General features: G+C 46.9%; 3 protein-coding genes and 1 non-coding gene across 10 annotated transcripts in view; 2 read left to right on the top strand and 2 right to left on the bottom strand.

The window, feature by feature from the left end:
• The window catches only part of SLC27A4 (solute carrier family 27 member 4), a 29,188-nt gene extending 26,153 nt beyond the window's left edge, over window positions 1-3,035 (bottom strand). Inside the window, exon 1 of one of the 4 annotated variants that reach the window (XM_026689536.2) lies at window positions 2,718-3,035. The gene's annotated coding sequence lies outside the window, so the exon portion shown is untranslated. Of the gene's footprint in view, window positions 1-236; window positions 362-1,191; window positions 1,261-1,820; window positions 1,842-2,717 lie in introns of those variants that run through there. The other 3 variants (XM_087944070.1, XM_087944069.1, XM_026689537.2) reach the window with 3 other exon arrangements.
• TRUB2 (TruB pseudouridine synthase family member 2) overlaps window positions 1-27,179 on the top strand; it is a 316,494-nt gene that overhangs the window by 284,166 nt on the left and 5,149 nt on the right. For 2 of the 3 annotated variants that reach the window (XM_026689527.2, XM_026689528.2), the window contains exons 1-6: window positions 22,621-22,764; window positions 24,175-24,309; window positions 25,254-25,328; window positions 25,744-25,805; window positions 26,703-26,784; window positions 26,940-27,012. In XM_026689527.2, coding sequence (XP_026545312.2) covers window positions 22,647-22,764; window positions 24,175-24,309; window positions 25,254-25,328; window positions 25,744-25,805; window positions 26,703-26,784; window positions 26,940-27,012 — 545 coding nt within the window. In that variant the 5' untranslated portion in view covers window positions 22,621-22,646. Of the gene's footprint in view, window positions 1-22,620; window positions 22,765-24,174; window positions 24,310-25,253; window positions 25,329-25,743; window positions 25,806-26,702; window positions 26,785-26,939; window positions 27,013-27,179 lie in introns of those variants that run through there. The other variant, XM_087944082.1, reaches the window with a different exon arrangement.
• On the top strand, window positions 3,914-4,007 carry TRNAR-UCU (transfer RNA arginine (anticodon UCU)). The gene is made up of 2 exons: window positions 3,914-3,950; window positions 3,972-4,007. It is a non-coding gene; the product is annotated as a tRNA-Arg (tRNA).
• Window positions 7,154-27,179, bottom strand: part of COQ4 (coenzyme Q4) — a 143,395-nt gene continuing 123,369 nt past the window's right edge. Inside the window, exons 2-9 of one of the 2 annotated variants that reach the window (XM_087944084.1) lie at window positions 22,257-22,324; window positions 21,041-21,143; window positions 19,039-19,203; window positions 16,822-16,918; window positions 14,993-15,095; window positions 12,986-13,115; window positions 9,169-9,262; window positions 7,154-8,194 (exon numbers count right to left, since the gene is read on the bottom strand). In XM_087944084.1, the coding sequence (XP_087800210.1) occupies window positions 8,032-8,194; window positions 9,169-9,262; window positions 12,986-13,115; window positions 14,993-15,095; window positions 16,822-16,918; window positions 19,039-19,203; window positions 21,041-21,128 (840 nt within the window). In that variant the 5' untranslated portion in view covers window positions 21,129-21,143; window positions 22,257-22,324 and the 3' untranslated portion in view covers window positions 7,154-8,031. The remainder of the gene's footprint in view (window positions 8,195-9,168; window positions 9,263-12,985; window positions 13,116-14,992; window positions 15,096-16,821; window positions 16,919-19,038; window positions 19,204-21,040; window positions 21,144-22,256; window positions 22,325-27,179) is intronic. The other variant, XM_087944083.1, reaches the window with a different exon arrangement.

The raw sequence follows: 27,179 nt of genomic DNA, 5'->3' as shown, positions 1-27,179 counted from the left end.
AAGGGAAAACCAAGCCAGAAAATGCACTTTTGGGAGAACCCAAGCTTGAGGAGGGCAGTTAGAAATCGTTTCCTTCCCTCCTCCCGAAAGAGGAACATCAAGATGGTTTTCCTCATCCCAGGCTTTCTTTTTCATCTAACACCTACCCTCCCACCTCTACGGTTTCCAACCATCTCTAGTGAGTTTTGAATCTCTCTCTCTCTCTCTCTCTCTCTCCCTCCCTCTCTCTCTCTCACCTGCTCACTTAGGCCACCTCAGGACCTAATCCGTAGCCACGTCCTCATTTCTGCTGCTCCCTTCAGGAATATGTTCAGGGGTTGTGATCCTTCCTTGCTTCCTTCCTTTGCATATGCTAACCAGGCGACTGGTTTTCAGCTGATTATTATTATTTTTTTCTTGCAGGATTGCTTTTGACACGGGCCCGGCCGTGCCCTCCTCTCCAGATTAGATGGCTGAGGCCTTCCCATCACGCCTTCAGGCGGCGTTTCACTCTTGGGCAATCTTACCCCGTGGGCCCTTTTCATAAAACCTCCCTACTTGGCTAAGCAGAAAATTATGCCCTCTACTACAACCCCAACCTCACTGCTACCGACTCCGAAAGCACAATAACATCTGGTGTCTCCCCACAGAGACAAACGGATCCAGCTGAAGTTCTTCTCCGCTGGAAACTAATTTTAAAATATTCTCTCCTCTCCCAGTTTGCCTCTCTTCGTACCTATGACTCTTTAACTGCTGCTTTGAAACTGGATTTTCTGCATGTTGATTGCGAGGAAGGCCGGTTTCCCCTTTTAGAAATGCTTTACCGATGCATTATCTTTTAAAAATGGCAAGCAGCAAAAACTGCATTTCCCTCCCTTCCTTCTCTCAGCCCGTCTTCTGGATCACCGTGCTACTATCCAGCTGTGTTCACACAACCTCCTAACCCTTTTAGCAGAGCTAAACTTTTTTTGAATTCATTCAGCTGCCCGTTTTTCCTCCCTGTATACAACGAGCCCTAAATTCATCACCCAGACAGAAACTTTTGAAATCCACAAGGCAAGAGTCAAGTTTTCTCCAGGTTCAAATGGGATCCAAAAGTTTTAGCCTTGCCTGACCTGAAAAACAATGTTGACTGGTCTCCATGGATTCACCAAGGAAAATCTTCTGGAATTTCAAGAAGTTTTTTTTTTTTAAAACTTATTACTATTTTACCTGCCGTCACATTCGCCAAATAATAAGAGGAAGAAAACCCCCAGCCCCAAATCCCTCTCTCTGACCTTGCAAAAGCCACAAAGAAAAGTGTGCGCTACCAACAGGCGGAAATCAGAAGCAACGAGAAGCGGAATGGCTCAGAATACTTGCAAAACGTGATCTGAACTATTGAAGTGTGTTGGCCAAGACCTTCCCACTCCTTGCCCTGTGCCAATTATTATTATTATCATCATCATTTTAAAGAAATCGTTGTGAGAGGAGGGGGAAGGAAATGTCCACTTGAAGTCGCCGGAGGTTTTCAAGAAGAAACTGGACAGCCACTTATCCAGAACGGTTTGGGGAGGGGGGGGTCTCCTGCTTGAGCAGGGGTTGGACTAGAAGACCTTGGAGGCCCCTTGCCAAACACTGTTATTCTATGTTCTGAGTCAGGCACCGAAGCGATACAGCTAGAATGAATCCAGCGCCAACGTTTTATAACCACAAACATTCGTAACGATCTCTCTCTCTCTCTCTCTCTGGGCTTTTTAGTCCAGGCCCATTCAGAAGGACTGCGGAGTAAATGCTGGCTAAGTCAGGGTTGAGGGTGGGGGGGGAAAGGGTCTATTTTTTTTATTTTTTTGCAAGCTCACCCTGCATCTTCTACTGCAGGGGTGGAGAAGCACTTCGGTAGCCTCTTCCAGCCGTCTGATTACATGTTTGATGCTCTGTGGCTTAAAGATGATTCAAACCCACGGGGAGGGGGTGTGTGGAGAAGGTGGGGAGGTGTTTTCCACCACCACCCCCGTTCCTTAACATATAATTCGTCCCTTTCTCCTTTCCTTCTGCCCATATTGTGGACTTGTTGGCAAAAGCTCCACACATGGAGCATTATTAACATGCACCCACAAAAAAAAACCAAAAAAACCCCCGCACTCTTTGCTTATGGCATTGGCATGCAAAAACGGCCTGCCAGCTCCTGTATACATAAGAGAAACCCCTATATAGTCATCCCAATTTTTTGGGGGTGGTTTAGTTTTGAGGAAAAGCAGGGCCTGGCCAGAGGACAAGGATTTTGCTGCAATGTTTGGAAAGAGGCAGTGTGTGTGTGTGTGTGGGGGGGGATTTTGCATTGTTGACTTGCCCACCCACCCCCCAGCTGGATCTGGGAGGACCCCTGGCCACATTGGGGAAGGTGGGCTGATGGGGAAACGCAATCCCCCCCCCCCCAGCCACTCCAACCCAGGAAGGAGAGTCTCGTTTCCTTGGTGGGGGTGTGTGTGTGTGAAGTGAACAGCCAGGCTGGCAGGGGTTTGACTATAAAGACCCCCAATTTCAAAGAGGGGGGTGGGCTTCTTCTCTTCCACCCCGTCCCCTATTTCCAATTATATTGGGAGGAGGGGAGTAGAAGATAGAAGTCGGATGGAAATGGGGGAGGGGCTTGGAGGAAATGGGGAGGGGGAGCACCCCTCCCCCTTTTGTTCCCCATGATCGTATCCCACCTGGCAGCCGGGACCCCCTCCCTGTGCCCTGCCCCCGCCGCCACCCACCTGCAGCCAGGCTCGGGCGTTCCCCGCATCCCGTTTGGAGGCGAATTGGGCTGTGCTGCTCGCCCCGATCCAGACCCTGCGTGGCAGCGCCCCCCCCCCCCCGCCAAGCTCAGGATCGGGCGCTCCTTCCTCCTCCTCCTCCTCCTCCTCCAGCTGCTGGCAGAGCCGAAATCTGCTGAGCCACCGGCGTTTCCTTCCCGTCCCGGCTTGCACCTGCTTGGCCCAGCCTTGCCCATGCGAAGGGAGGCAGCGGCAGCGGGAGAAGGAGGAGGCGTAATTCGAAGCAGCCTCCGAAGAGATGCTGAAAAAGAGCCGCTCCGGCTCGGTAGAGCCCAGAGGACCCTCCAGGGGGCGCCCTCGGCCCTCACCTTCTCCCGCAAGGCACGGCGGGAGTTGTAGTTCCTCCCGCGTTCCCGGCCACGGGATCCTGGCGTAAAGGGGTTGGGGGCGTTAAGGGGGGGTCTGATTGCTCCGTTTCTTCTCTCTCTCTTTATCTCTGTACAAATTGTTCCGGACTTGGCGGGCGATGCAGACTTGCACGCAGGAGGAGGGGGAGAAACCCCTCCCCAAAGACCCTGCCCAGGTGGGTGGGGGTGGGATGGATGATCTCTCGGTTTATTCTCTCTCTCTCTCTCTCTCTCTCTCTCTCTCTGCAAATTGTTCCGGACTTGGCGGGGCGATGCAGAATTGCACGCAGGAGGAGGGGGAAGAAACCCTCCCCAAAGACCCCTACCCAGGTGGGTGGGGGTGGGATGGATGATCTCTCGGTTTCTTCTCTCTCTCTCTCTCTCTCTCTCTCTCTGCAAATTGTTCCGGACTTGGCGGGCGATGCAGACTTGCACGCAGGAGGAGGGGGGAGAAACCCCCTCCCCAAAGACCCCCGCCCAGGCGTTTGCACCCGTGCAACGCACCATTCACACAGCGCCCCAAGTTGCAAGCCAAAACCAACGCGGGGGGAGAAACAGAGAGAGAGACCCTCCTTCTGCAAAAGGGAAGGGGGACGCGGCTGGCGCTGGTCCCGCGGACCCCATCGCTTCCCACGGACGCCCCCCCCCCTCCAACCCCCCAAACTCCGGCGAGGCCAATGCAAAGTAATGGAGTGGATGGGGGGGGGGGAAGAATGGGAAGGAAGCAGCTCCGCCGGGGCTTATGGGCCGGAGCAGAGGGCGGCCAGGCTGCGCTGCGAGATCGCGTGGGGCTCTGTGGCGCAATGGATAGCGCATTGGACTTCTAGATCAATGACGGGACGGAGTCATTCAAAGGTTGTGGGTTCGAGTCCCACCAGAGTCGGTTTTTTTTATTTTTTTTATTTTATTTTCGCAACGTTAAAAAAAAAGAAGAAAGCGGAAAAAAAAAAGAAAAAGAAAAAGCTCGCCGCTTTTGGAAAGAACTTTTGGGAGGAGAAAAAGAAAACTTTTGGGAAAAGTTTCCTCCTCCAGATGGCACGCTTTCTCACGGGACGAGGAAGAGAGAGAGAAAGAGAGAGAGCTAGACCTAGACCAACCTAGAACTACGCCGCCGGTCTGATCTAAATATAGTATATAAAATCATGCATTGCAATGTCCTACCTGTCAATGACTACTTCAGCCTCGACCACAACAACACAAGAGCACACAATAGATATAAGCTGAAGGTTAACCGCACCAAACTGGATTGCAGGAAATGCGACTTCAGCAACAGAGCGGTCAATGCCTGCAATACTCCATATAATATAACCGTGTTTATACTTATACCTGTTATCTTGTAAGCGACTGACAAATCATATAAATGAGAGAGAGAGAGAGAGAGAGAGAGAGGGAAGTAAGATCCTTCTGACCCTCCCACTTTTTTGCCTCTTTCCTCTGCCTCCTTTTCTCCCCCCTGCACTCCCCTCCAAAGACAGGGTGGGTTGCACTACGCCAGCCGGGTGCACAGAGGCAGCGCCAAATGCAAGCGCTAAAAACCACAAATCAAAAACAGAATCAGAATAAAGCTGGAAGGGACCCTGGAGGTCTTCTAGTCCGGCCCCCTGCTCAAGCAGGAGATGATCCCGTACTATTTCAGACAAAAGGCCGCCCAGTCTCTTCTTAAAAACCTCCAGTGATCCACAACTTCTTATGGCGAACTATTCCACTGGTTGATTGTCCTCCCAGTTACGACGTTTCTCCTTAATTCAGGTTGCTTCTCTCCTAGATTAGTTTCCATCCGTTTGTTTCTTGTCCTGCCTTCTGGTGCTTTGGAGAATAAGTTGACCCTGCTTCTTTCTTTGTGGCAGCCCCTCAAATACTATCCTGAGCCACAGTGACCCCAGGACTGCAGGCTCCTTCTGTCTGTCTGTCTGTCTGTCTGTCTGTCTGTCTGTCTATCTATCTATCTATCTATCTATCTATCTATCTATCTATCTATCTATCTATCTATCTATCTATCTATCTATCTATCTATCTATCTATCTATCTATCTATTCTGGTGGCACAGTGGTTAGAATGCAGCATTGAAGGCTAATTCTGCCCAGAACCAAGAGTTTGATCTTGACCGGTTCAAAGTTGACTCAGCCTTCCGTCCTTCCGAGGTGGGTAAAATGAGGACCCAGATTGTTGAGGGCAAATAGGCTGACTCTGTAAACCGCTTAGAGAGGGCTGTGAAGCACTGTAAAGCAGTATATAAGTCTAAGGGCTATTTCTTTCTTTCTTTTTTCTTCCTATCTACCTTTCTACCTATCTGTCTACCTACCTACCTACCTGTCTGTCTGTCTATATCTATCTCTGTGTCCATCTCTGTCTCTATGTCCGTTTCTCTCTCTCTCCGTCTATCTCTATGTCCGTCTCTCTTTCTCTAATCTCTCTATCAACTGTGATGGCACAGTGGTTCGAATGCAGACCTGCAGGCTAATTCTGCTCACTGTCAGCAGTTCGATCCTGACCGGCTCAAGGTTGACTCAGCCTTCCATCCTTCCGAGGTGGGTAAAGTGAGGACCCAGATGGTTGGGGGGGGGCGCGATGGGCTGGCTCTGCAAACCGCTTAGAAAGAGCTGTGGAGTGGTACATGAGTCTAAGTGCGATTGCTATCACGTCCCCACTAGTCCTTCTAGGCTAGCCAAACCCAAATCCTGCAACCGTTCTTCCTATGTTTTAGTCTCCCAGGCCTTTAATTGACCGCTTTCCCAGCACGAGAAAGGACCCAAAGCAACGGGGAGACCCAGGTAGCGTCTAGGAAGTTGAATGTGGGGAAGACCCTCAAAGAAGACCCCCAAAATTGCCCGTGGGGGTTTGTGGAAAAGAGAAAATTGGAAGGACGGGCATTGAGGTGGTGGTGGGGATGGCAGCCGGCAACACATACAAGAGAGCATCAAGCTGCTTCTTCTGCATGCTGGCTGGGTTTAAAAAAATAAATACAGATAGTCCTCGACTTACAACAATTCATTTAGTGACCATTCAAAGGTATAACGGCACTAGGAAAAAAGGGACCTGGGACCCGTTTTTCACACTTACGTCCATGGCAGCATTTCCCCGTGGTGACCTGATTTTCCTTTGGATCCCCAACAACTGGTTCATACTTACCACGGTTGTCGCGCAATCCCCTTTTGTGACCTTCCTGACAAGCCAATTCAACGGGGATTGGGGATGCCAGATTCAGTAAACAACCAGGCGACTGACTTAATCACTGCAGTGATTCACTTAACAAATGTGTGATTCACTTGACAAACATGGCCAAAAATAGTTGTAAAATGGGGCAAAACTCACTTAATAGATTTCTCACTTAGCAACATAAATTTTAAGCTCAGTTGGGGTCGTTAAGTCGAGGACTACCCGTATTATGCTGCTACAAGGAAGAGGAAACAGTTTCACAGCTACCAGCCCTACCTCCGTGTAATTACGGCCTTATGTGCAAGTATTTTGCATAGGTGTTTTTTTTAACCTTATCTAAGATTGGAATATATAATAGATTCCTTCCTGACTGAAATGCCTAACATTGTATTCATTCTCCCAAGGGAAAAAAATGTGTTTCGCTTAGGCTCACTAAAATATTTAATATTACATTAAAGTTGTCTTTGTCCCACAAAGCCAAGGTTGGTTGCTGAATAAATCCCCGTGGGCTGAGTTCCCCAAACGTACAAAATTGTACAGCAAGCTACCACGGCTGGCTTTGAACCTGTGTTTTTTTTAGCCCGGTGTTTGAATTTAGACGAAACTTTAATGTCTGTAAAACAACATTTCCCGTGAATAAAACCATTGTTAACAAGATTATTCGTAACAAAACGGACATTGTGCTCAGTTAGCCCGTTGTTTATAAAACCGTGGTTTGTTGAACAAGCACCAATGGCTTGATTCACAAGAAACAAGCCACGTTGTTGGCTTAAAAGTACGTTGTGTGAACCGGGCGTGTATAAACCATAGTTTAAAAACACAAAAACCTGTGACTCTGCTCTTTTCCAATGGAAGTGGAACCAAGAGGTGCCCACAGGAATCATTTGGCATTTATTTAAAAACTGGAATGAGAAACCATATATAAAGATATTTAAGAAGGTTTGGGACACAAGATAGTTTAAGGAACCAGAAACCCTGCAACATAAGGTAAAATCTATTAAGTATCACCACCCTATCGAGAATATGAAAGAGAAAATACACCCCTGTTCAGAAGCAAGTGATTACCTCTGCATATTCGTACCTGCCCTATAATACAAGGGCTTGTGTAATCCAATTTATCACTTCAATCTGCTTTACAGAGGGGATTTCTTGTAAACAACTCAAGGCAGAAATAAGGTGACTTCTGTCCTTTTTTCTAGGCTGGGCATCAAAAAAATCATCTTCACAGGAGTTTGAGCAACAAGAAGGGATGAAAATCGTTGCAAAAAGATTCAGGATCGATGGGTTGGAAGTAAGCATCCTAGACGTTGAAGGAATCGCCAATCCAAACCCACAATTGTGAGAATGAACGTGCTAAAAGACGTCACATTATCCCTGTTTGACTTGTGAAAACTCAGCCATAAAAAAAACAACCCAAAACTCTTATGTATTTAAAGGAGCTGAGATCTACTTTCGACAGCTGTTTTTTCATCGTTCAATCTTCCCCGCATTGGTGCCATCAATATCTTCTCCGTTTGTTATCGTCAAGGTTGTGATATTTCTGGGTTTGGTACTGATGCTTTTTTCTTTTTTTTTCTTTTCTCCTTTTAAACTTTTTTTGAACAGTCCAGGGACCACTGATGAAGACGACAGGGCCCCAAAACCCCCTAGGCTTTGTCAAGGGAGGGTTAATTCCCAGAATTTTTAATTCTGGGCTTTCCTGAAAGCGGTGGCTTCTGTCAGGTGTTCCCCTGTTCCAGCCACGGGTAAGCTCACACCTGGATCCCAGGAGGGGGCAGAATGCCGATTTCACGGCGAAGAGACTCTACCGTTTGTTCCCAACGCTTCTCGTAATAGAAATTCAAGATGCAGGTCGCGTTTTGTCCGCTCTCAACGGCCCATGGGATGAGCTCCGCAGACAAAAGGTGCCGCTTTCTGGGGGAAGGAAGGAAGGAAATAAAAAACGGGGAAGTGGTTTATTTTATTTATTTATTTCAAAATGGGGGGGGGGGGGATTAGAAAAACTAAAGCTGCTGCGTTTTAGATTCTAAAGGTCGCCTTCGCTCCTGGAGAAGCGACCTATATAAAATCTTTCTAACAGGTGGCAGCGTGTTTAATCCAATTTAATCCTAGCGATTTAACAGAGCCCTGTATTAAAATTTAGGCATTGGATGAAGATTGCAGTTGTCTAGTCTATTTTCCCAGATTGTTTTTAGGCCTGGATAAAAAAAACAGACAAACCACTCAAACAATATTCTTTCCTCTGTTTAACTTTTGCCATGGATTGCACAGCTGCTACGATCTTACTTTCCACCCCGCTACAAAGCAGTTATTAATTCTTATGCTTTTTGCACAAAGCATATACAGCTGCAGAAACTCCAAGAGCAAAGAAGAGATAGATGGAAGATAGACAGAATTCTTTATTGGCCAAGTGTGGCTGGACGCACAAGGAACTTGTCTTGGTGCAAATGCTCTCAGTGTACATAAAAGAAAAGATACAATCGTCAAGAAAGAATCATAAGGTGCAACACTTAATGATAGTCATAGAGACAGAACATCCTCATATATATTTGGGACATTCCTTATTAAGGATGCTTTTGAACCAAAACAAGATCTTTGTAAGACTTTGCAAATTCCCATCTTTTATGCAACCTTTAATCCTCTCGGATGTTTTTTTTTAAGATTAAACCAAAACGATAATTAGAAGTTACAGTAGGCTGCTGACACCTTGAAAAAGGCAAGGCAGTAATTTTCAAGGAGCAATTGGCGAATCCAATTGATCAATCGAGGATAAAAGTTTCATTCAAGCTCGCTTATGCAACAGGGGTGTGTATGTGTCAATGGGTATCAAGGCCCAACTGGAAGATATGCCAGCCAGCAAGCTTGCCTTTGTAAAATTCTTGACTGACCTGGTATTTAAGCGTAAAGGACCGAAGAGGGCTCCCAGAATGCACATGGGCAGGCCAGTCTGGACAGCTTCAAACCACTTCACCACCACTTCCCCTAAGAAAGAGCATCAGACAAGCAATCAGAGATCCATCTTGGAGAACAGTCGTTAAGAGAAAAACTTCCGGTTTGCAGGGCTTCGGTGACAGGCAGGAATCCGTGATCGTGCACGGTTTCTGCCTGGGCTCGCCACTGGAGCGTCCCGAGCCAGTCTGGCTTCGGGGCTAAGCCACCCCGTAGAGGTGGCGAAGAGGGGGGAGATCCCAGCAGGGTTGAGGGAAGCCGCATCTTCCCTCCCCAGATGGCTAAACTCCCTTTCCCGAAGGTGAACGAGCGGCGGTCAGAAATGGCCGCCTCAAAGAAGCACTCATCCGGAAAAGAAAGTGCAGGAGGAAGTTAAGAAGTGAAAGTTTTGGCTGACCGGGATAAGAAGCAACAACCAAGGTATCCTGCCTTATCTCTTTTTAGGGATAAGGAGAAGGAGACAAAATGCTTTTGAGATTTGGGTTCTTTGGCCTGGATTGGGAAAGGAGAGGTGCTGTCATACCCATGTTGGAGACTGACTCCGAGGGAGAGGAGGAACAGCTTGACAAGGAGTGGTAGTGTGGCTCCGGAGGTTGTGGGGGAGGCTGGGGAAGACAGAGGCCGGCTGGGCAATCAGAGGAAGACCCAGGCCCACCCCCTCTCCATCCTAGGGCACGTAGGGAGGAATGGAGAAAGGAGAAATGTGAATGGCATGGTCTACGGGGGAGGAAAGGGCCTTGATCCCCTTCATGGGCTGAAGCTGTGAGAAGTGGTTAAAAGGACGGACATGCGTATGGGCCAGTGCTGGAAACAAAGCGTGGAAACATTTCTAGTCTGTCGTTCCTCTCTGAGTTTGATGTCCTTCCCAGGGTGTATTCCGATATCTGTGGACATCTTCAAGCACTTATCTTGCCTGGTTCCCTTAACTGCTTCTGTGTGGTTCGTGTGGTTTTTACTCTTTATAATTTATAGGCATTTTTAGTTTAAACGGCATTTCCTCCTTTTTGTAACTGCTTGTGGGGGAATTTTTTGTCAAGGATATTTGGAGCTTGGAAGCAAAGTGAAGGAATAAAAGGGGCTTCACCTGTTTTTGTGACTGTGTTTATTTTGTATCCCACCCTGGGTCATCACACATGCCTAGTCCTCGCCTTAACAACAGTTCGAAGTTACAATGGCACTGAAAAAAGGGACTTACTACCATTTTTCATGGTTTCATGATTCGGTTAACAAATGGGGCCAGGAAAGTCCTAAAATGGGGCAAAAAGAGAGAGAAATTTCTCACTTAGCAACATAAAAATTGGGCTCAGCTGTGATCGTAAGTAGAGGATTTCCCATATTATCTCTTCTGGAGTCTCGTTTCCTGGCCTAGCCTAGCTTGAAGGACCCATATTCAGTAGCCACATTGCTGGTCAGCGTCAAAAGAATGATATAAAATCTGGATTTTAATGGGGCAGAGTTCTCCGTCTTCCAAGTCTCAAAGAATTGCGGGAGCTGTATGCGAATACGTACAACGTTTGTAACCTTTGAGTATTGGTTGAAAATCCAGAACTCACCAGCTTTCCAAGTTTGGACCTTGAAATGTTGGTGAACTTCAACTCAACTCCCTCTTGGGGTCTAAATTTTGCTGCCCGCACACGAAGCTCAGCTGATGCGCGCTATTGCCACACCTCAGCTGAGCTTCAAAACACTCCCAGCAGCTATCCAACCTCGACTTGAGGTCAGTATCTGAGCCCTGCGCGAAGCGTGAAGCGCACGCACACACATAGGACCGGTAAGGGCAAACTTTGGAAACCCACCACAGGTTAACAGCCAAGAGGCTAAAAAAGAGAGACTCTTAAACTGAGATAGTAAAGGGGAGCCTGAAGAGGATTGGTCTCCCCTAAGACCAAGGAGAAACGAAATGGGTGTGAGTGTGTGAGAGAAAATGCCCGTGTTAACAGAAAGAGGAAGGGAATGTGTGTAGAAGGGCACAAAAGATCTCACACACACACCCATTGATCTAAAAATAAGGCATATCGAAAACCCTGCTACGAGAGAGGCCAGGAGTGATTCATCCTCTCCGCTTTAAAAATTGCAAAGCTTTCTTGCTCCAGACTCAGCATGGATTGCTCAAAACAGTTTGGGAAAGCGACGTGGCCCCTTTCTGGCTCTGAAAATCCCAGTGAATCACAACCTTGGGCAGAGCTCGGAAGTAGGCTAAAGGTGGCTTGGCCCGAATTTCAACTCCCTCGGCCGTGGTTATCTGCAGCCCATCAGCAGTTTTCCAAAAGGGAAGGGAGAACGGCTCCTGTGGTTTACTGTAGTTAAGAGCAATTATAAAAGGTACATCCTTTTCATTGGGAATTAAGGAGGAGGAAGTCATTAAGCCACCTGAAGAAATGAAGTGGAGGAGGAGGGAGGAGAGGAGGAAAGGAAAGGAAAGGAAGGAAGGAAGAAAAGAGAAAGAAAAAAAGAAACAGAGAAAGAAGGAAGGAAGGAGTTGGAAGAGAGGAAGGAAAGGAAAGGAGAAAGAAAAGAAGGAAGGAAGGAAGAAAGGAGAGAAAAGAAAGAGAAAGAAGGAAGGAGTTGGAAAAGAGAGGAAGGAAAGGAAAGGAAAGGAAAAAGGAAAGGGAAAAAGGAAGTAAAAGAGAAAGAAAAGAGAAAGAAGAAAGGAAGGAGTTTGAAAAGAGAGGAAGGAGAGGAAAGGAAAAGGAAAGGAACAAGGAAAGGAAAGGAAAAAGGAAAGGAAGGAAGAGAGAGGGAGGGAAGGAAGGAAGGAAGAAAAGAAAGAAAAAGAAAGAAAGAAAGAAGGAAGGAGTTGAAATGAGAGGAAAGAAGGAAAGGAAATGAGTGGAAGGAAAAGAAAGGAAAGGAAGAAAGAAAAGAAGGAAGGAAGAAAAGAAAAAGAAAAAGAAACAGAGAAAGAAGGAAGGAAGGAGTTGGAAAAGAGAGGAAGGAGAAAGGAAAGGAAGGAAGAGAGAGAAGAGGGAAGGAAGGAAGAAAAGAGAGAAAAGAAAGAAAGAAGGAAGGAAGGAGTTGAAAAGAGAGGAAGGAGAATGGAAAGGAACAAGGAAAGGAAAGGAAAAAGGAAAGTGAGGAAGAGAGAGAGGGAGGGAGGGAAGGAAGGAAGAAAAGAAAGAAGAAAGAAAGAAGGAAGGAAGGATTTGGAAATGAGAGAAAGGAAAGGAAAGGAAAAGGAGAAAGGGAAGAAAAAGAACTGTGGGGATCCAAAGATTTTGATAAGAATTGGGAAAAATAGAACCTCACATGTGTTTAGAAGACAGACTACTGTTAAAAGGATTTTATTTTTACAGTTTGCAAGGATCTTTTCATAGCCTTTGATTTATGTCATATACACACAACTTTTCTTCCTTCTTTTTCTTCTTTTTTCTCTCTCTTTTCAATCTTTTCTTTTCTTTCTTTTCTTTCTTCTTTTTTTCTCTCGATTATTTGTGTATGTATTGTTGGTTGTTTTTAATTGAAAACTAATAAACTTTTTTTTTTTTAGAGAAGACAACTACTGGCGTTTCCAGAGCCAGGGACACAACAAAACCCTTGTCTGAAAAGCCCTTCCTCCTTGTGCAAATGAAAACCGACACCACCCTGAGTATTTTAATCCAAGTCCTGAACCTGAACTTATTTTCCCTTTCGGTCCTTTCGCAGGCGCTCCCGCTTCTCGTGCCCTGCGGCTCAGGCCTCCCCGAATCCCTCGCGGAGTGAAGACCGCAAGACGTAACCCCCTGCCCCCCACCAGCTGTTAGTTAAAAGACAACTCACCAAGCATGTTGGTGGGCATGCCAAGGAGGGTGTGTAGCAGGTCGTGGACTTCCCGGTAACGCTGGATGACGTAGGCCAGGTCTTCGTCGTCTATGAACCGGGCTGGCATCCTTGTGTCTGGAGAAACCCTCTGCCCGTTGGGAAATTAAAAAAAAAAAATAGAAAAGCAACTATTAATTTCCTAGATAGGGAAATGTGACGACCCAGGGTGGGATACAAAAGCAATAAAGTCACAAAAAAAACAGGTGAAGTCCCTTTAATTCCTTCAGCTTGGCTTCAAAGCTCCAAATATCCTTGACTGGAGACAAAAAAACTTGCCTTCAGAAGTTGTGGGTGCTTCATCAATGGAGGTTTTAAAGGAGAGATTGGACATCCATTTGTCTGGAATGGTAGAGCAGAAGGTTGGTCTAGAACAGGGGTCACCAACCTTTTGGACCTCAGGGACCACCAAACTCATAATTTTAAATCCCAGGGACCACTAGCCGGTTCTGTGGGCATGGCCTAATTTGTGAGTGTGGCTTAGTGGTCATGTGACTGGCTGGGCATGGCTTGTATGTAAATATTATAAATATTTATATAAATATTGAATTTTTTTTTATTAAAAAAAAGAGCAACTTTTACCCAAAATCAGGCAAAGCAGGCAGGCAGATTGAGTTGCTCGCAGAATCACAGATTCATTCAGAGATCTATCTTTCTGGCATCGGCTACCTGAGTCTGCACTGAATAATAGAAGCTTCAGTTCTAAGGAAGGTTTGGCTCTGCTTAAAAGCAGAGCCGAAGATCTGAAGATTAGCTAGAAAGCAAGAAATCCAACCATTTCCTGCTTTCTAGCTAATCTAAATCTCCCGGCACAGCAGAACAGCTGACGGTCGGAAAAAGGAAAAAATAGCAATTTTAGCAGGCAAGTTTGCCGGGTAAGGAGTAAGTGGGCGGGGAGGGTTCCCGCGGGCCATGTGGATGGCGCAGCCTGGATTAATTGCTTTGGGGGTGTGCTCTGGGGGTGAGATTTCTCTGCAGCCCACCAAAATTTTCTCGCAGCCCACCAGCTGGCGACTGCTGGACTAGAAGACCTTCAAGTTTCTATCCAACTCTGCTAGTCTGTTCTTTTTTTTTTTTTTTGGCTACCAGTGGCTCATTTTTCAAATGTGGGGTTGCAGTGCCATCTAGTGGTTCTGAATGGAAATTTCCCATCAAGGCAATGATTCCCACACATTTTGATTTTAATCACCATCAGATGAAACCACCACACTATTATTCTAATAATAGAATATTTAGAAACCTAGGAAACAATGAATATATATATATATTTTTGGTTTTGATAATATTTTTAGAATATTTTATTAAGATAGATTTGGTATGATTTTACGATTTGTTATAAAATAAATTAACTAAATTATAGTTATCTCGCTTAAGTATGAATTAGTAAAATTATAGTCAAATGATTGTTTAATAATGATATTAGGATATATAATTGTTGATTGATAATATGAGTTATTATGTAACATAATTATTATGATGACTACAAAATGGATGCACAAAAAGGAGTGGTAAACCAACCGATACACTGTCTGTAAATTTATGAAGAATGATGATGTTCTTATGTTATGTTTTATGTTTTATGTGTTTTTATTTGTTGTTAAAATCAATAAAACTTTTACAAAAAAAAACAAAAAAACAAGTTTCACGTGAAAAGGATGCAAAGTACTTATTTTGGGATCCCTGGTGCTCTCTGAGTTGGGTTTTTTTTTTCCTGCAGAAGTTTCATTACCCAATTAGGTCACATCACTCGGGCCAAAAGGGAGAGAGAACTAACTCCCCCATTTCTTCTAGCACTGACGATGATACCTAGTTTAGGTAATGAAATGTCTGCAAGAAAACAACTCAGCTCAGACAGGACCAAAGACCCCAACATTCCTCCTCCCCCTCCTCCCTTCTAGCATTGATGAAAACAGAAATTCACAATGCGTCACAGGACAAACGCTCTTTGTAAGCTGTCACGATACCCACATTACTATCCAAAAAACGAATGTATTCTCGGCCGAAGGTCCCGTCGGGAAGCCCCCGAAGTCCAACCACATCCAGGGTGGAAAGGCGGATCCGAGGCCGTTCTCTGCAAAGGAAACCAACAGAATGAAAGGCAGCAGCTCAGCTCATGAAAGGGGATCGCGAGCATCATCTTTAGGGATGGATCGATCTCACGGAGGGGAGATCCACCGGCCCCGATCCAGCTGAATGTCAGCTTCCCTTGGTTTTGTGGGATCTCTAGACTTAACTAGGGCAGCCGGTAAACTGCCAGCTCGATGGGGGATTTCTCAACAAATGGTTGGTTAAGCACACGGTGCAAAGCCCACCAATATCACTACAGCGGCCTTGGTTGTGCTGGGACTTCCTACTGGGCTGGTTTTTAACCTATTCCATTTTAAATCATCCTCACCCTCATTTAACGACCCCATCATCCCTTGCCAGGTCGAGTCCGGGCAACTGAATGGAGCTGAGTGTTTACTGGCCAGATGCCCTTCCTGTTGCCAGGGCGGAGTTTTGTTCAGCAGGTATATTCTCATCCTGCCCAAGAGAGAGAGAGAGAAATATCTGCCTCTACCTCGGTTTGAACTCACCGCCTCCTGATTGCCATCGCACCACTAACGTATACCACTTTAAATAAAAACTATAAATGAAATCCTCAGCTTTCTGCTCCCAACGGTGTAAGACAGTCCTCGACGTACAACCACAATTGAACCCAATATTTCTGTTCCAATTGAGAGATTTTTTGTCATGCCCCTGGTGGAGACGGACTCTGAGGGAGAGGAGGAACAGCCGACAGGGAGTGGAAGTGGGGCTCCGGAGATTGTGGAGGAGGCTGGGGAAGGGCAGAGGCTGGCTGAGCAGTCAGAGGAGGACCCAGGCCCATCCCCTATCCATCCTAGGGCATGCGGGGAGGAGAGGATAAGGGAGAGACGTGGTCTGCTGGGGAGGAGAGGGCCTTGATCCTCTTCATGGGCTGCAGCTGTGACAACCGGATAAGAGGACGGACCTGCGTACTGGTGAGTGCTGGAAACAAACTGTGGAAATATCTCTATCTTATTGTTCCTCTCTGACTTTGGCGTCCTTCCCAGTGTGTGTCCTGATATCTGTGGATGTCTTATATATCAGCCCTTATCTTGCCTGGTTTGTGTTGTTTTTTACTCTTTATAATTTAAACAGCATTTCCTCCTTCTTGTAACTGTTTGTGTGGGAGTTTTTTGTCTCCAGTGAAGGATATTTGGAGCTTGGAAGAAAAGTGAAGGAATAAAAGGGGCTTCACCTATTTTTGTGACTGTTTATTTTGTACCCCATCCTGGGTCATCACAGATTTGTTAAAGTGAGTTTTGCCCCCATTTTGTGACCTCTCTGCCAGAGGGGTTTAGTGAATCACTGCAGTTGCTCATTTAATAACCCAGTTGTTAAGTGAATCTGGCCTCCCAGATGGATTTGGCTTGTCATATAGTCGCAATGATAGATCTCATGACCCCAGGACTGGTCGTAAATATAAGTCGGTAGCCAAATGGCTACAATGGTCGTAAGTGTGACAAACAGTCCTAAGTCACTTTTCCCCCTAGTGCCTTTGTAACTTTGAACGTTCGCTAAATGAACTGTTGTAAGTCAAGGAGCCAAACCTTCGCTGGCATTCTTTTGTAAAACGAGCTCGTTCGATAACCAGGTTAAAGCAAAAAAAAAAATGACTACCTGTAGTGAAAATGGATTCACTAATTCGCACAGGGGGGCTTTTTAGGTTTATCTCCTCAAAAATCATTCATTTATCCAGGCTGCAGGTTAAAAGAAAAAAGGAACTCACTTACTGCAAGACCTGCCTTCCTTCTGGGTCGCTCTTCATCTGTTCCCAGAGATTTTGTAAAGCTATCGAACCCGTTGTCTCTCCAAGGACAGCTATCATATCTGGAAGAAGGAAGGAAAAAGGAAAGAAAAAGGAGAGAGAGAGAGAGAGAGAGAGTGATACAACACGGCCCTAATAGCAATAGCAACTACTCTTTAGTTTAAAGAGTGCAGTGGTTAGAGTGCAGTACTGCAGGCTACTTCTGCTGACTGCTGGCTGTCTGCAATTTGGCAGTTCAAATCTCAATAGGCTTGAGGCTCACTCAGCCGTCCATCCTTCCAAGGTGAGTAAAATGAGGACCCAAATTGTTGTAGGCAAAAGGCTGACTCTAAATCACTTAGAAAGGGCGGTAAAGTACTATGAAGCGGGATATAAGTCTAAGTGCTATTGCTGCCTTCCTTCCTTCCTTCCTCCCCTCCCTCCCTCCCTCCCACCCACCCATCCATCCATCCATCCATCCCAGCTCAAGGTTGACTCAGCCTTCCATCCTTCCGAGGTGGGTAAAATGAGGATCAAGATTGTTGGGGGCAAGAGGCTGATATTTTAAACTGCTTAGAGAGGACTGGAAAGCACTGTGAATCTGTATATAAGTTTAAAAATAAACAAATAAACAAATAAACAAACAAATATTTTACAGCTCTCTCTAAGCAGTTTACAGAGTCAGCCTATTGCCCCCCAACAATTTGGTCCTCATTTTACCCACCTCGGAAGGACGGAAGGCTGAGTCAACCTTGAGCTGGTCAGGATTGAACTGCTGGCAGTAGACAGTATTAACCGCCAGTACTGTACTCTACTTTGGCCACCTAATGAGAAGGAAGGACTCACTGGAGAAGAGCCTAAATGCTGGAAACAATTGAGGGCCAGAGAAGAAGAAGGGGACGGCAGAGAAGGAAGGGGCTGGATGGAGTCCCTGAAGCACTCGGTGTGAGCTTAAATGGACTCCCGAAGATGGTAGAGGAGAGGAAGGAGGAACGTTGTCCATGGGGTCGCGATGGGTCGGACACAACTTTGCAACTAACAACTGCACTCTAACGACTGCATCATACAGCAGATAGATAGATGATAGATAGATAGATAGATAGATAGATAGATAGATAGATAGATAGATAGATAGATAGATAAATGATGGGTGGATGGATGGATGGATAGATAGATGTAAGGATAGATGATGGATGGATGGATAGATAGATGTAAGAGGATAGATGATAGATAGATAGATAGATAGATGATGGGTGGATGGATGGATGGATAGATAGATGTAAGAGGATAGATGATAGATGATAGATAGATAGATAGATAGATAGATAGATAGATAGATAGATAGATAGATAGATAGATGTAAAGGGATAGATAGATGTAAGAGGATAAATGATAGATAGATAAATGTAGGATAGATGATAGATAGATAGATAGACAGATAGATAGATAGATAGATAGATAGATAGAAGGATAGATAGATGTAAAGGGATAGATGATAGATAAGAGGATAGATGATAGATAAATGTAAAGATGATAGATAGATAGATAGATAGATAGATAGATAGATAGATAGATAGAGCTAGATGTAAAGGGATAGATAGATGTAAGAGGATAGATGATAGATAAATGTAAAAGGATAGATAGATGATAGATAGATAGATAGATAGATAGATAGATAGATAGATAGATAGATAGATAGATAGGCAGGCAGGCAGGTAGGCAGCAATAGCACTTAGACCAGGGATGTCAAACTCAATTTCACTGAGGGCCATATCAGGGTTGTGTTTGATTTCGGGGTGTGGGGGTGTGGCCGGGGGCATGGCCAGCTTGACATCACTCATCAAGGCTCCATTTTCAGCCATGACGGCCTCCTGCAGTCCTCTGCCAGCAAACACGAAGCTTAGGGAGGCCACGCACAGGCCTGCCCAGGCTCTGTTTTCGCTCGCAGAGGGCTGCAGGAGGCCGTTGCAGCTGAAAATAGAGCTTGGGAGGCTCCAGGCACAGCCCTCCCGAGCTGTGTTTTCGCTGGCAGAGGGGCACCGTGGGTAGGTCCTTGGCTGTTTCCAGGCTGGGCCGGTGGGCCAGATCTAAGACCCCACCACGGGCCTTGAGTTTGGCTGTAAACCATCAGGCCAGGTAGCTGGAGGGTGGTGGTGGAGGGGATCTTCACCGTTGCTGCAACCCCGCAACCCCCGCAGCTCACCGTGGCGATAGGGGTTGTAGAGAGACATGAAGGCCGATCCGGCGGTCAGCAGGCATTTCTGCAAGAGGCTGGTGGGGATGTGGTTTGGATAGAGGGGGAAATGGTTCACTTCATCCAGGGGGCTCAGGAAGGCCAGGAGGGGCCTGGTGTGGCCAATTGTGCGTCCTGTACAGGGAAAACAAAGGGTTAAAGTTTAGAGGATCAGAAATAAGGTACTTCAAGACAACGGCTTGCCTTCGGAAGTTGTGGGAGCTTCATCCCTGGAGGCTTTCAAGAAGAGACTGGATTGGCATCTGTCAGAAACGGTGTAGGATCTCCTGCTTGGGGGGGGGGGTTGGACTAGATGACCTACAAGGTCCCTTCCAGCTCTATTCTGATTGATTGATTCAACCTAGAAATAAAAAGGAATTTTCTGACAATCAACCCATGGAATAGAAGTTGCCTTCGGAAGTTGTGGGAGTTTCATCACTTGAGACTTTTAAGAAGATATTAGACTGCCTTTTGTCAGACATGGTGTAGGGTTTCTTGCCAGAGCAGAGGGTTGGACTAGAAGACCTCCAAGGTCTCTCCCAATTTGGTTAATCTGATAGACAGATAGGGAGGGAGGGAGGGAGGGAGGGAGGGAGGGAGGAGAGAGAGAGAGAGAGGGAGGGAGGGAAAGGGAGGAAGGAAGGAAAGAAAGAAAGAAAGGAAGGAAGGAAGGAAGGAAGGAAGGAAGAAAGGAAGGAAAGAAGAAAGTTGTGGGAGCTTCATCCTCTTTCAAGAAGAGATTGGACTGCCATCTGCCAGAAATTGGTATAGGGTCTCCTGCTTGGAAGGAAGGAAGGACTAGATGACCAGGAAGGAACTCTGGTAATATTCAATGGAACAGAAGCTGCCTTCAAAAGTTGTGGGAGCTTCATCCCTGGAAGTTTTCAAGAAGAGACTGGACTGCCATCTGTCAGCAATGATGTAGGGTCTCCTGCTTGGGCTGGACTAGATGACCGACAAGGTCCCTTCCAACTCTGTTAATCTGCATCTGTATCTAGTCCAATCCCCTGCTCAAGCAGGATACCTTGTGCCATTCCAGACAACTGGCTGCTCAGTCTCTTCTTAAAAGCCTCCAGTGTTGGAGCATTTACAACTTTTAGTGGCAAGCCGTTCCACTGGTTAATTGTCCTCATTGTCAGGAAATTCCTCCCCAGTTCCAGATTGCTTCTCTCCTTGATTAGTTTCCATCCGTTGCTTCTTGTCCTACCTTCAGGGGCTTTGGGGAATAGCCTGACTCGGGGTAGGATTCAAATTTTTTAACAACGGGTTCTGTGGGCGTGGCTTAGTTGGTGGGTGTGGCTTGGGGGGTCATGTGACTGGGTGGACATGGCTTGGTGGTTATATTACTGGTTGGGCATGGCCAACTCAATATCACTCACATTGAGGTATGCATGTCTGCGCCTGGCCTCTCACGACTGTGGGGATGCTGCAACAGCCGTAAGTGTGAAAAACGGTCATAAGTCACTTTTTTCAATGGTCCCTCCACACAAGCAAAGTACCAGCAAAGGAGAGGGAAAAAAACTCCAGAAGTTCCAGAGACAGGAAGTCTAGTCCTGCCCAGAACATAATAAGGGTTAACAGAGAGGCAGTTTCTGTAAGCAACACCAGAATGTTTCCTTCTTGCCTGCCTTACAGGATTAGCCCAGTAATTTCTTTTCACAACCGGTTCTCCGAACTGCTTAGAATGTTAACAACCGGTTGTAGCGAACTGGTAAAATCCCACCCCTGGCCTGACAGCCTCTCGAAATACTGGAAGAATGCCATCATGTCATTAAAATTAAACTCCTTTAAAACGCAGCACTGCTAATGTTAAAGAGTATTGGTAGGAATGCGTGACTCCTGCACAATCCGTTCCTCTGCAACCAAAGAGCATTACAAGCTGCACGATGGCAAGGTGAGGGCATATCAATGTATTATTATTTTTTAAATCAGAAAGGGAGGCGTTTTGAGAACGAGGATCTGGAAAACTTGCCTGTGAGCCAGCTGGACTCGAAAACGCTCCCCACGTTCCCTATCCAAGGCAGGAATCTCACAGCACCTCTGGACAGCAGCCTGTGCATGGTTGGGATTTTCCTCTGTGAGGCAAAATTATACAAAACGAGGTTTGTTGTTGCTGTTGTTTTAAAGGCATTTTTTTCCCCCAGAGCAGGGCAAGTAAACGCACTGTTGCAAGAGAAGGACGGGAATAATAAGACGTTTTATCCAAGTTTGGACAGCGCCACCCTCTGGCCAAGAAGAGCAAAAGAGAAAAGTGGAGGAGAGCGCCCTCTAGCGGCGACTTCGAAACAACCCCCTGCTCCCTGCCTTCCAAAGAAGCATTTCTGTTATTTATTTTGTCAAGCGATTATAAGACAACAGGTATAAGTATAAACATAGTTATAAGCATATGAAATGGATACATATAAGACAAATAAAAAGAAACAATAGGACAAGGACGGTAGGCATGTTGGTGCGCTTATGCACGCCCCCTACAGGCCTCTTAGGAAAGGGGTGAGGTCAACAGTAGACGGTCTAAGGTTAAAGTTTTGGGGGTTTGGGGATGCAACGCACACAAAGCAGGGAAGGAGGGTTTCGCTTGGGATTTAAGGAAGGAATTGCTGCGGATTGGGATGGCGGAGTAGTGCAATCCCCTACCCGTTTTGCAAGGCAAGAGGGAGAAAGGAGAGGGGGGGGGGACACACGCATACAGGACCCCAGACACCCTCCCCCCACCCAAACTGTTGCATTCGGCTGTGACAACCAACGCCCACCTTTCCCAGCCAGCAGAAATAAATCGGTAAAAGCAAAGCGGACGCGCTTTGCACCCCAGAAAGTAACCAGAACTTTATTATAATTTTAACTTTATTATTAAAATTATCCCACAGATGAACACGCGGCACGGCTCCACCTTGGACCCTTTAAGCCCGGTGGGCTTCCAACTCCCAGATGTGGGGAGAGGGGGTGGATTCTGGGAGTTGAAGCCCACCCACCCCCCATCTTTCAAGGGGGGGCCAAGGTCGAGCCACGTCGCCTTTGGGTGCCAACGGATCTGGTGGCGCCTTTTGTGGAGGGAAGAGCTGGCGGCTCCCCACCGTTGCGTTCCAAAGCCCATCCTCCGCAGCCTTGCAAAGGCAACGGGGAGGGAGGGAACCTCGAGGGACCCGCAACGCCCCTCCCTCCCTCCTTTTTTTTTTCCCCGAGCCACTGACCTCCAAGGCGCCTTGCGCACCGATTCTCCGCACCGCGGAGTATTCTGGATGTAGGGACCGGTGTGTGTGTCTGTCTGTCTCTCTCTCTCTCTGTGTGTGTGTGTGTGTGTGTGTGTGTGTGTTGGAGTTGCCCACCTGATGCAAAGACCCCTCCCCAACCCCGGTCTTCCAAGCAGCCCCCTCCCCCACAACCCGCTTGGCACGTTGCTCCCGGGCGTTGCGCGCAGCAACCGCTTGCGCTTTGGCGCTTGCCTCGGATCGGACGGGGGCTCGTGTTCCCGGCGGGACTCTATTTGCAGTAGAGCCGAACCCGGCAGTGCTAAGCCGGGGAGGGACCGGAGAGGCGGTTGCGCCGGCCGAGGACGGGGCGGGAGAGACAGGGCGGGCACCATGCGGGCGGCTGCGGCTGCGGCGGGCACGGCGTTGCAAGGGCTCTTCGCGGTCTACAAGCCGCCGGGCATGCACTGGAGAGCCGTCAGGGACACGGTGGAGAGGCATCTGATAAAGGGTGAGCCGCTTTCTCTCCCCCACCCACCCACCCCCGGCCACAGGCTTCTGCGCCCCCCCCCCCCACCTCCACACCGGTGCAGATTCTGCAAGCGCGCCGCCCGCGGGCGCCTCCTCGCCGGTGGGTGGTTTCCCCTTTTTTTGCGCTTTTTCCAAGCGCGGAGCGAGAGGCCCAAGGGCGCAAATGGGCTCCTCCGCGGGGCTGGATTTCCGTTCCAGCTGCCACACACACACACACACACACACACACGTTACAGACACGCACAGGATTTCTAGCTTTGGAAGGAGGAGGGGCTGTGCTGGAGGGCCACCAACGACCCTGGTTTAGCTAGGAAGCCTGCTAGATACATGATCGATAAAGGAGAATATGTGTAGCTCTGGGTTGAAACGAGAGGGAGTCCTTGGTTCTCTCTGAGCTGGGTGGGTTTCTTGCTGACTGTTTCATGACCCAACTAGGGAACATCATCAGTGTTACAAGGGAGTGGGTGCTTTGTAGAGAGGAATGCAGACGTTTCATGACCCAAACTAGGGAACATCATCCGTGCTAGGAGGGGCTTTGTAGTGGGTTTCTTGCAGACGTTTCATGACCCAACTAGGGAACATCATCAGTGCTAGGAGGGAGTGGGCTTTGTAGAGAGGAATGCAGACGTTTCATGACCCAACTAGGGAACATCATCCGTGCTAGGAGGGAGTGGGCTTTGTAGAGAGGAATGCAGACGTTTCATGACCCAAACTAGGGAACATCATCCGTGCTAGGAGGGAGTGGGCTTTGTAGAGAGGAATGCAGACGTTTCATGACCCAAACTAGGGAACATCATCAGTGCTAGGAGGGAGTGGGCTTTGTAGAGAGGAATGCAGACGTTTCATGACCCAACTAGGGAACATCATCAGTGCTAGAAGGGAGTGGGCTTTGTAGAGAGGAATGCAGACGTTTCATGACCCAACTAGGGAACATCATCCGTGCTAGGAGGGAGTGGGCTTTGTAGAGAGGAATGCAGACGTTTCATGACCCAAACTAGGGAACATACCTAGTTTGAGTAATGAAACATCTGCAAGAAAACAACCCAGCTCAGAGAGCACCATGGTCCCCCGAGATACAGAATCACCCTTTCCCAGAGGTTGAGAACATCTGGAGGGCTCCAAAGAAGCAGAATGGGTGGCTGTAAACTTATCGGGGAAAGCTTTGTCCAGCCAGATGGCAGCAAGCCCTTCTTTCCCAAGAGGCATTTAGCAAAATGGAACGAGTTTCCAGGAACAGAACTGAGCTGGAAGCATCCTTAGGTGGTGTTCTAGTGAAGCCCAACCTCAAATGCCAATTCTTGGGGTCTTGAATCGGAAGAAAGTTTTGAACAGTTCAGACCTTACAGGTTGGGAAGAGGGGGAAAAACATGGTTTTGTTTCCTGCTTTCAGGCTTAAACTCCTTACAGCGCCCAGAACCGCGTCAACAAATATGCTTTCAGCCCACCGTGTCTGAAAAGGAGGAGACCGGGAAGGAATTGACCCTAACCGTTAGCCGGGTTCCGATGCTGGCTGACCATCCTCTAGGTAAGATGGGCGTGAAGAGAATTTGTGTTCTGACCCAGCCTTAGCAGAAGCAATAAACAGACTCCTCCGGTCACAGAAAAACCCCACTCTCTTTATTTACCTCTTGTGAATTAATTGCATTCACCTGCAGAAAACTCCAGGCAACAGACCTTATCAATTCCTTGCGATAATTCCTAGCCCAAAGGTTGCAAATTAAGTTCTGCCAAGCAGTGTCCGTGGCACGAAACACAAGGAAGCAGAATCTTCAGAAAGACAAAACTGTTGTCTCCTACTTATTTTCTATTTATTCCTCCAGCCAGGGAGGGGCCATTCAGTGTCCACGTGTGTTTTGCCTTCCTGAGTCGACTCCTTGTCCTCCGATGTTCCCCTCCCCTAACAGCTCTGCGCATACGCGCATCTGGAACAGGCTCCATCTGTTCTTCCTCCTCACTCATATCGGCCTCCAAAGGCAGCTGCCTCTCCGGTGGCTGGGAAATGTCGGACGGCCCTGGCTCTATCTCTGCAGTCCGATGCAGAGCCTCCATCGGAGCCTTCCCCAGTCTCCAGAACTGGCCTCCCCAACCTCCTCATGATCCGATTCTGCCACCAGCTCCGCCGGCAGCTGGCAAGCCACAACAATTTGTAGAAATCGAGATCCAGACAAAACTCGGACCAGCAACGCAACCAGCCGGAAGGAGAATCATGTACCCTTTCTGGTCGTTACTTTTGTTAAGTAATGTTTGCTGAATATTTTCAGTGTGTGAAATCAACCTAGCCAAACATTTTCAAAATTTGCGCTTTTCGGGCTGAACGGCGTGGTTGAGATCATCTGGCATCTTTAAAAAATACTAGCTTGGGCGCTTCAAGAAAAAAAAGAACAATTAAAGGAGGTGTTTTTTTTTTTTTTGCTTTGCACCATGGAACTGTCCTTTCACTGTTAAAATCCACACTGGTTTTCTGTTCAGTTTCAGGACCGGTTTTTACGGAATTAAAAGTTGGGGTGGGTGATCATCTGGATATGCAATCCTCGGGAGTTTTCGGTAAGTAAAAGAAACTCTAGGTATTAAAATTCCTCAAGTGGGGAGGGAGGGGCTTGGTCAAATGTACTAGCCAGCTTTTAACAGAGCATCACTATGCTCCTGCAATTCGTTGGGCTTTTAGAAAATGTTTCCGTTAACCTGTTAAGAAGAGTTTATTCCGCTTCATTGGATTGGGTTTTTTTTAGCTTCTCCCATCTGGGGCTGATCCGGATTTTTTCTAGGATGGGGAAATTACAATTTTGCACAATTTTTTAAAAAAATTCTTGGTCCACTTTGACTATCCAGTGCTCTGTGTTATTCTTCCTACCCGGATGAATTGAAAGTCAATTTGATCTGGCTGCTAGAATCTATTGATAGGAAGTAATGGAATTTTTTAAATTCTCAGTTGTTTGCGTTTTGTCTTTTATTCCACCAGTGCTCGGTGTTGGTTATGGCACCAAGTTGCTCAGAAAATGGTACAACGCACATCTTACCAAGGTAAGCCATTCCTTTCCATTTCTGATGTTTAGGGTTAGGATGAGGATATGAGCTGTGGTGGTGCGCAGTGGTTAGAATGCAGTATTGGCTGCCAGAAGTTTGGTAGTTCGATCCTGGCTGGCTCAAAGTTGACTCGGCCTTCCATCCTTCCGAGGTGGGTCAAATGAGGACCCAGATTGTTGGGGGCAAGAGGCTGACTCTGTAAACCACTTAGAGAGGGCACTATAAAGCGGTATATAAGTCTAAGCGCTATTACTATTGCTAAAAACCTCCAGTGTTGGAGCACCCACAAATTGTGGAGGGAAGTCATTCTACTGGTTAATTGTTCTCACTGAAATTCTAAATGTTACTGCTATCTCTTTTTCTCTCTTTTATCTATCTATCTCTATCTCTTTATTTTTATTTCTTATCTATCTTTACATCTATCTACCGTGTTTCCCCGAAAATAAGACCCTGTCTTATATATATATTTTTGGCCACCAAAAAAGGCACCAGGTCTTATTTTTGGGGGATGTCATCCAGTAATCTCACTTTACCCACGCACTCTGGAATTTTTTTTGGAGGGGGGATGTATGGCTTATATTGGGCACACGTGTAAAAATCAAGCTAAGACTTACTTTCCGGGCAGTCGTATTTTCTACGAAACAGGGTATCTATCTACCTTTCTCTTTCTTTCTCTCTGTCTCTCTCCATCCATCCACCCCCATCCAGGTAACATCAGCAGCGCTAGAAGGGAGTGGGGTTTTCTTTCTATTTATATAAAGAAGAACAATTTCTGGCCAAAACAATAGGTTGGGCTGTTTGTCTTTTCTTGGATGACATTCTGCTTTTAGGAACTGTTGCCCTGGGTTTTTGCAATCCGCTGTGTGTGCAATCAGGATGTTTTCCTTTTCAAAGGCATACACCGTCACTGGCTTGTTCGGCAAAGCCACCGACGATTTCTCAGACACCGGCAAACTGATTGAGAGAAGCACATTTGGTAAGTGATGTGTCCAGAGGACCTAAGGTGACACACGCTACAGTTGGTGATTTTTTTTCCAGGATTGGAACTTTCTGAATGGCTTTGGGAAAAGATGGGGGAAACCAAAGGAAGGGAAACTTAACACTGGCTTGTCTTCTTCTTCTTCCTTGGAGATCATGTAACGCAGGAGAAGCTGGAGCGGATTGTTTCGGTGATCCAGGGATCCAATCACAAAGCTTTACTACAGTGAGTATCAAAACTGCAGTTGACCGTGTTCGAAAGGGCACCACACTTGTGGTGTGGTATGCAAGCGGACTGCCCAGAGGTAGGGACATTCAGGAAGAGAAAGGATCAAATGAAGGAGAATATTTGTAGCTCAGGGTTGAAAGGAGGGGGTCCTTGGTACTCTCTGA

The sequence above is a fragment of the Notechis scutatus genome, chromosome 15 (genome assembly GCF_049901735.1).
Source record: "Notechis scutatus isolate UNSWTSFEM ecotype Mainland chromosome 15, rNotScu1.2, whole genome shotgun sequence".
Taxonomy (NCBI): domain Eukaryota; kingdom Metazoa; phylum Chordata; class Lepidosauria; order Squamata; family Elapidae; genus Notechis; species Notechis scutatus.
This window is presented reverse-complemented; position numbering and strand designations above follow the sequence as displayed.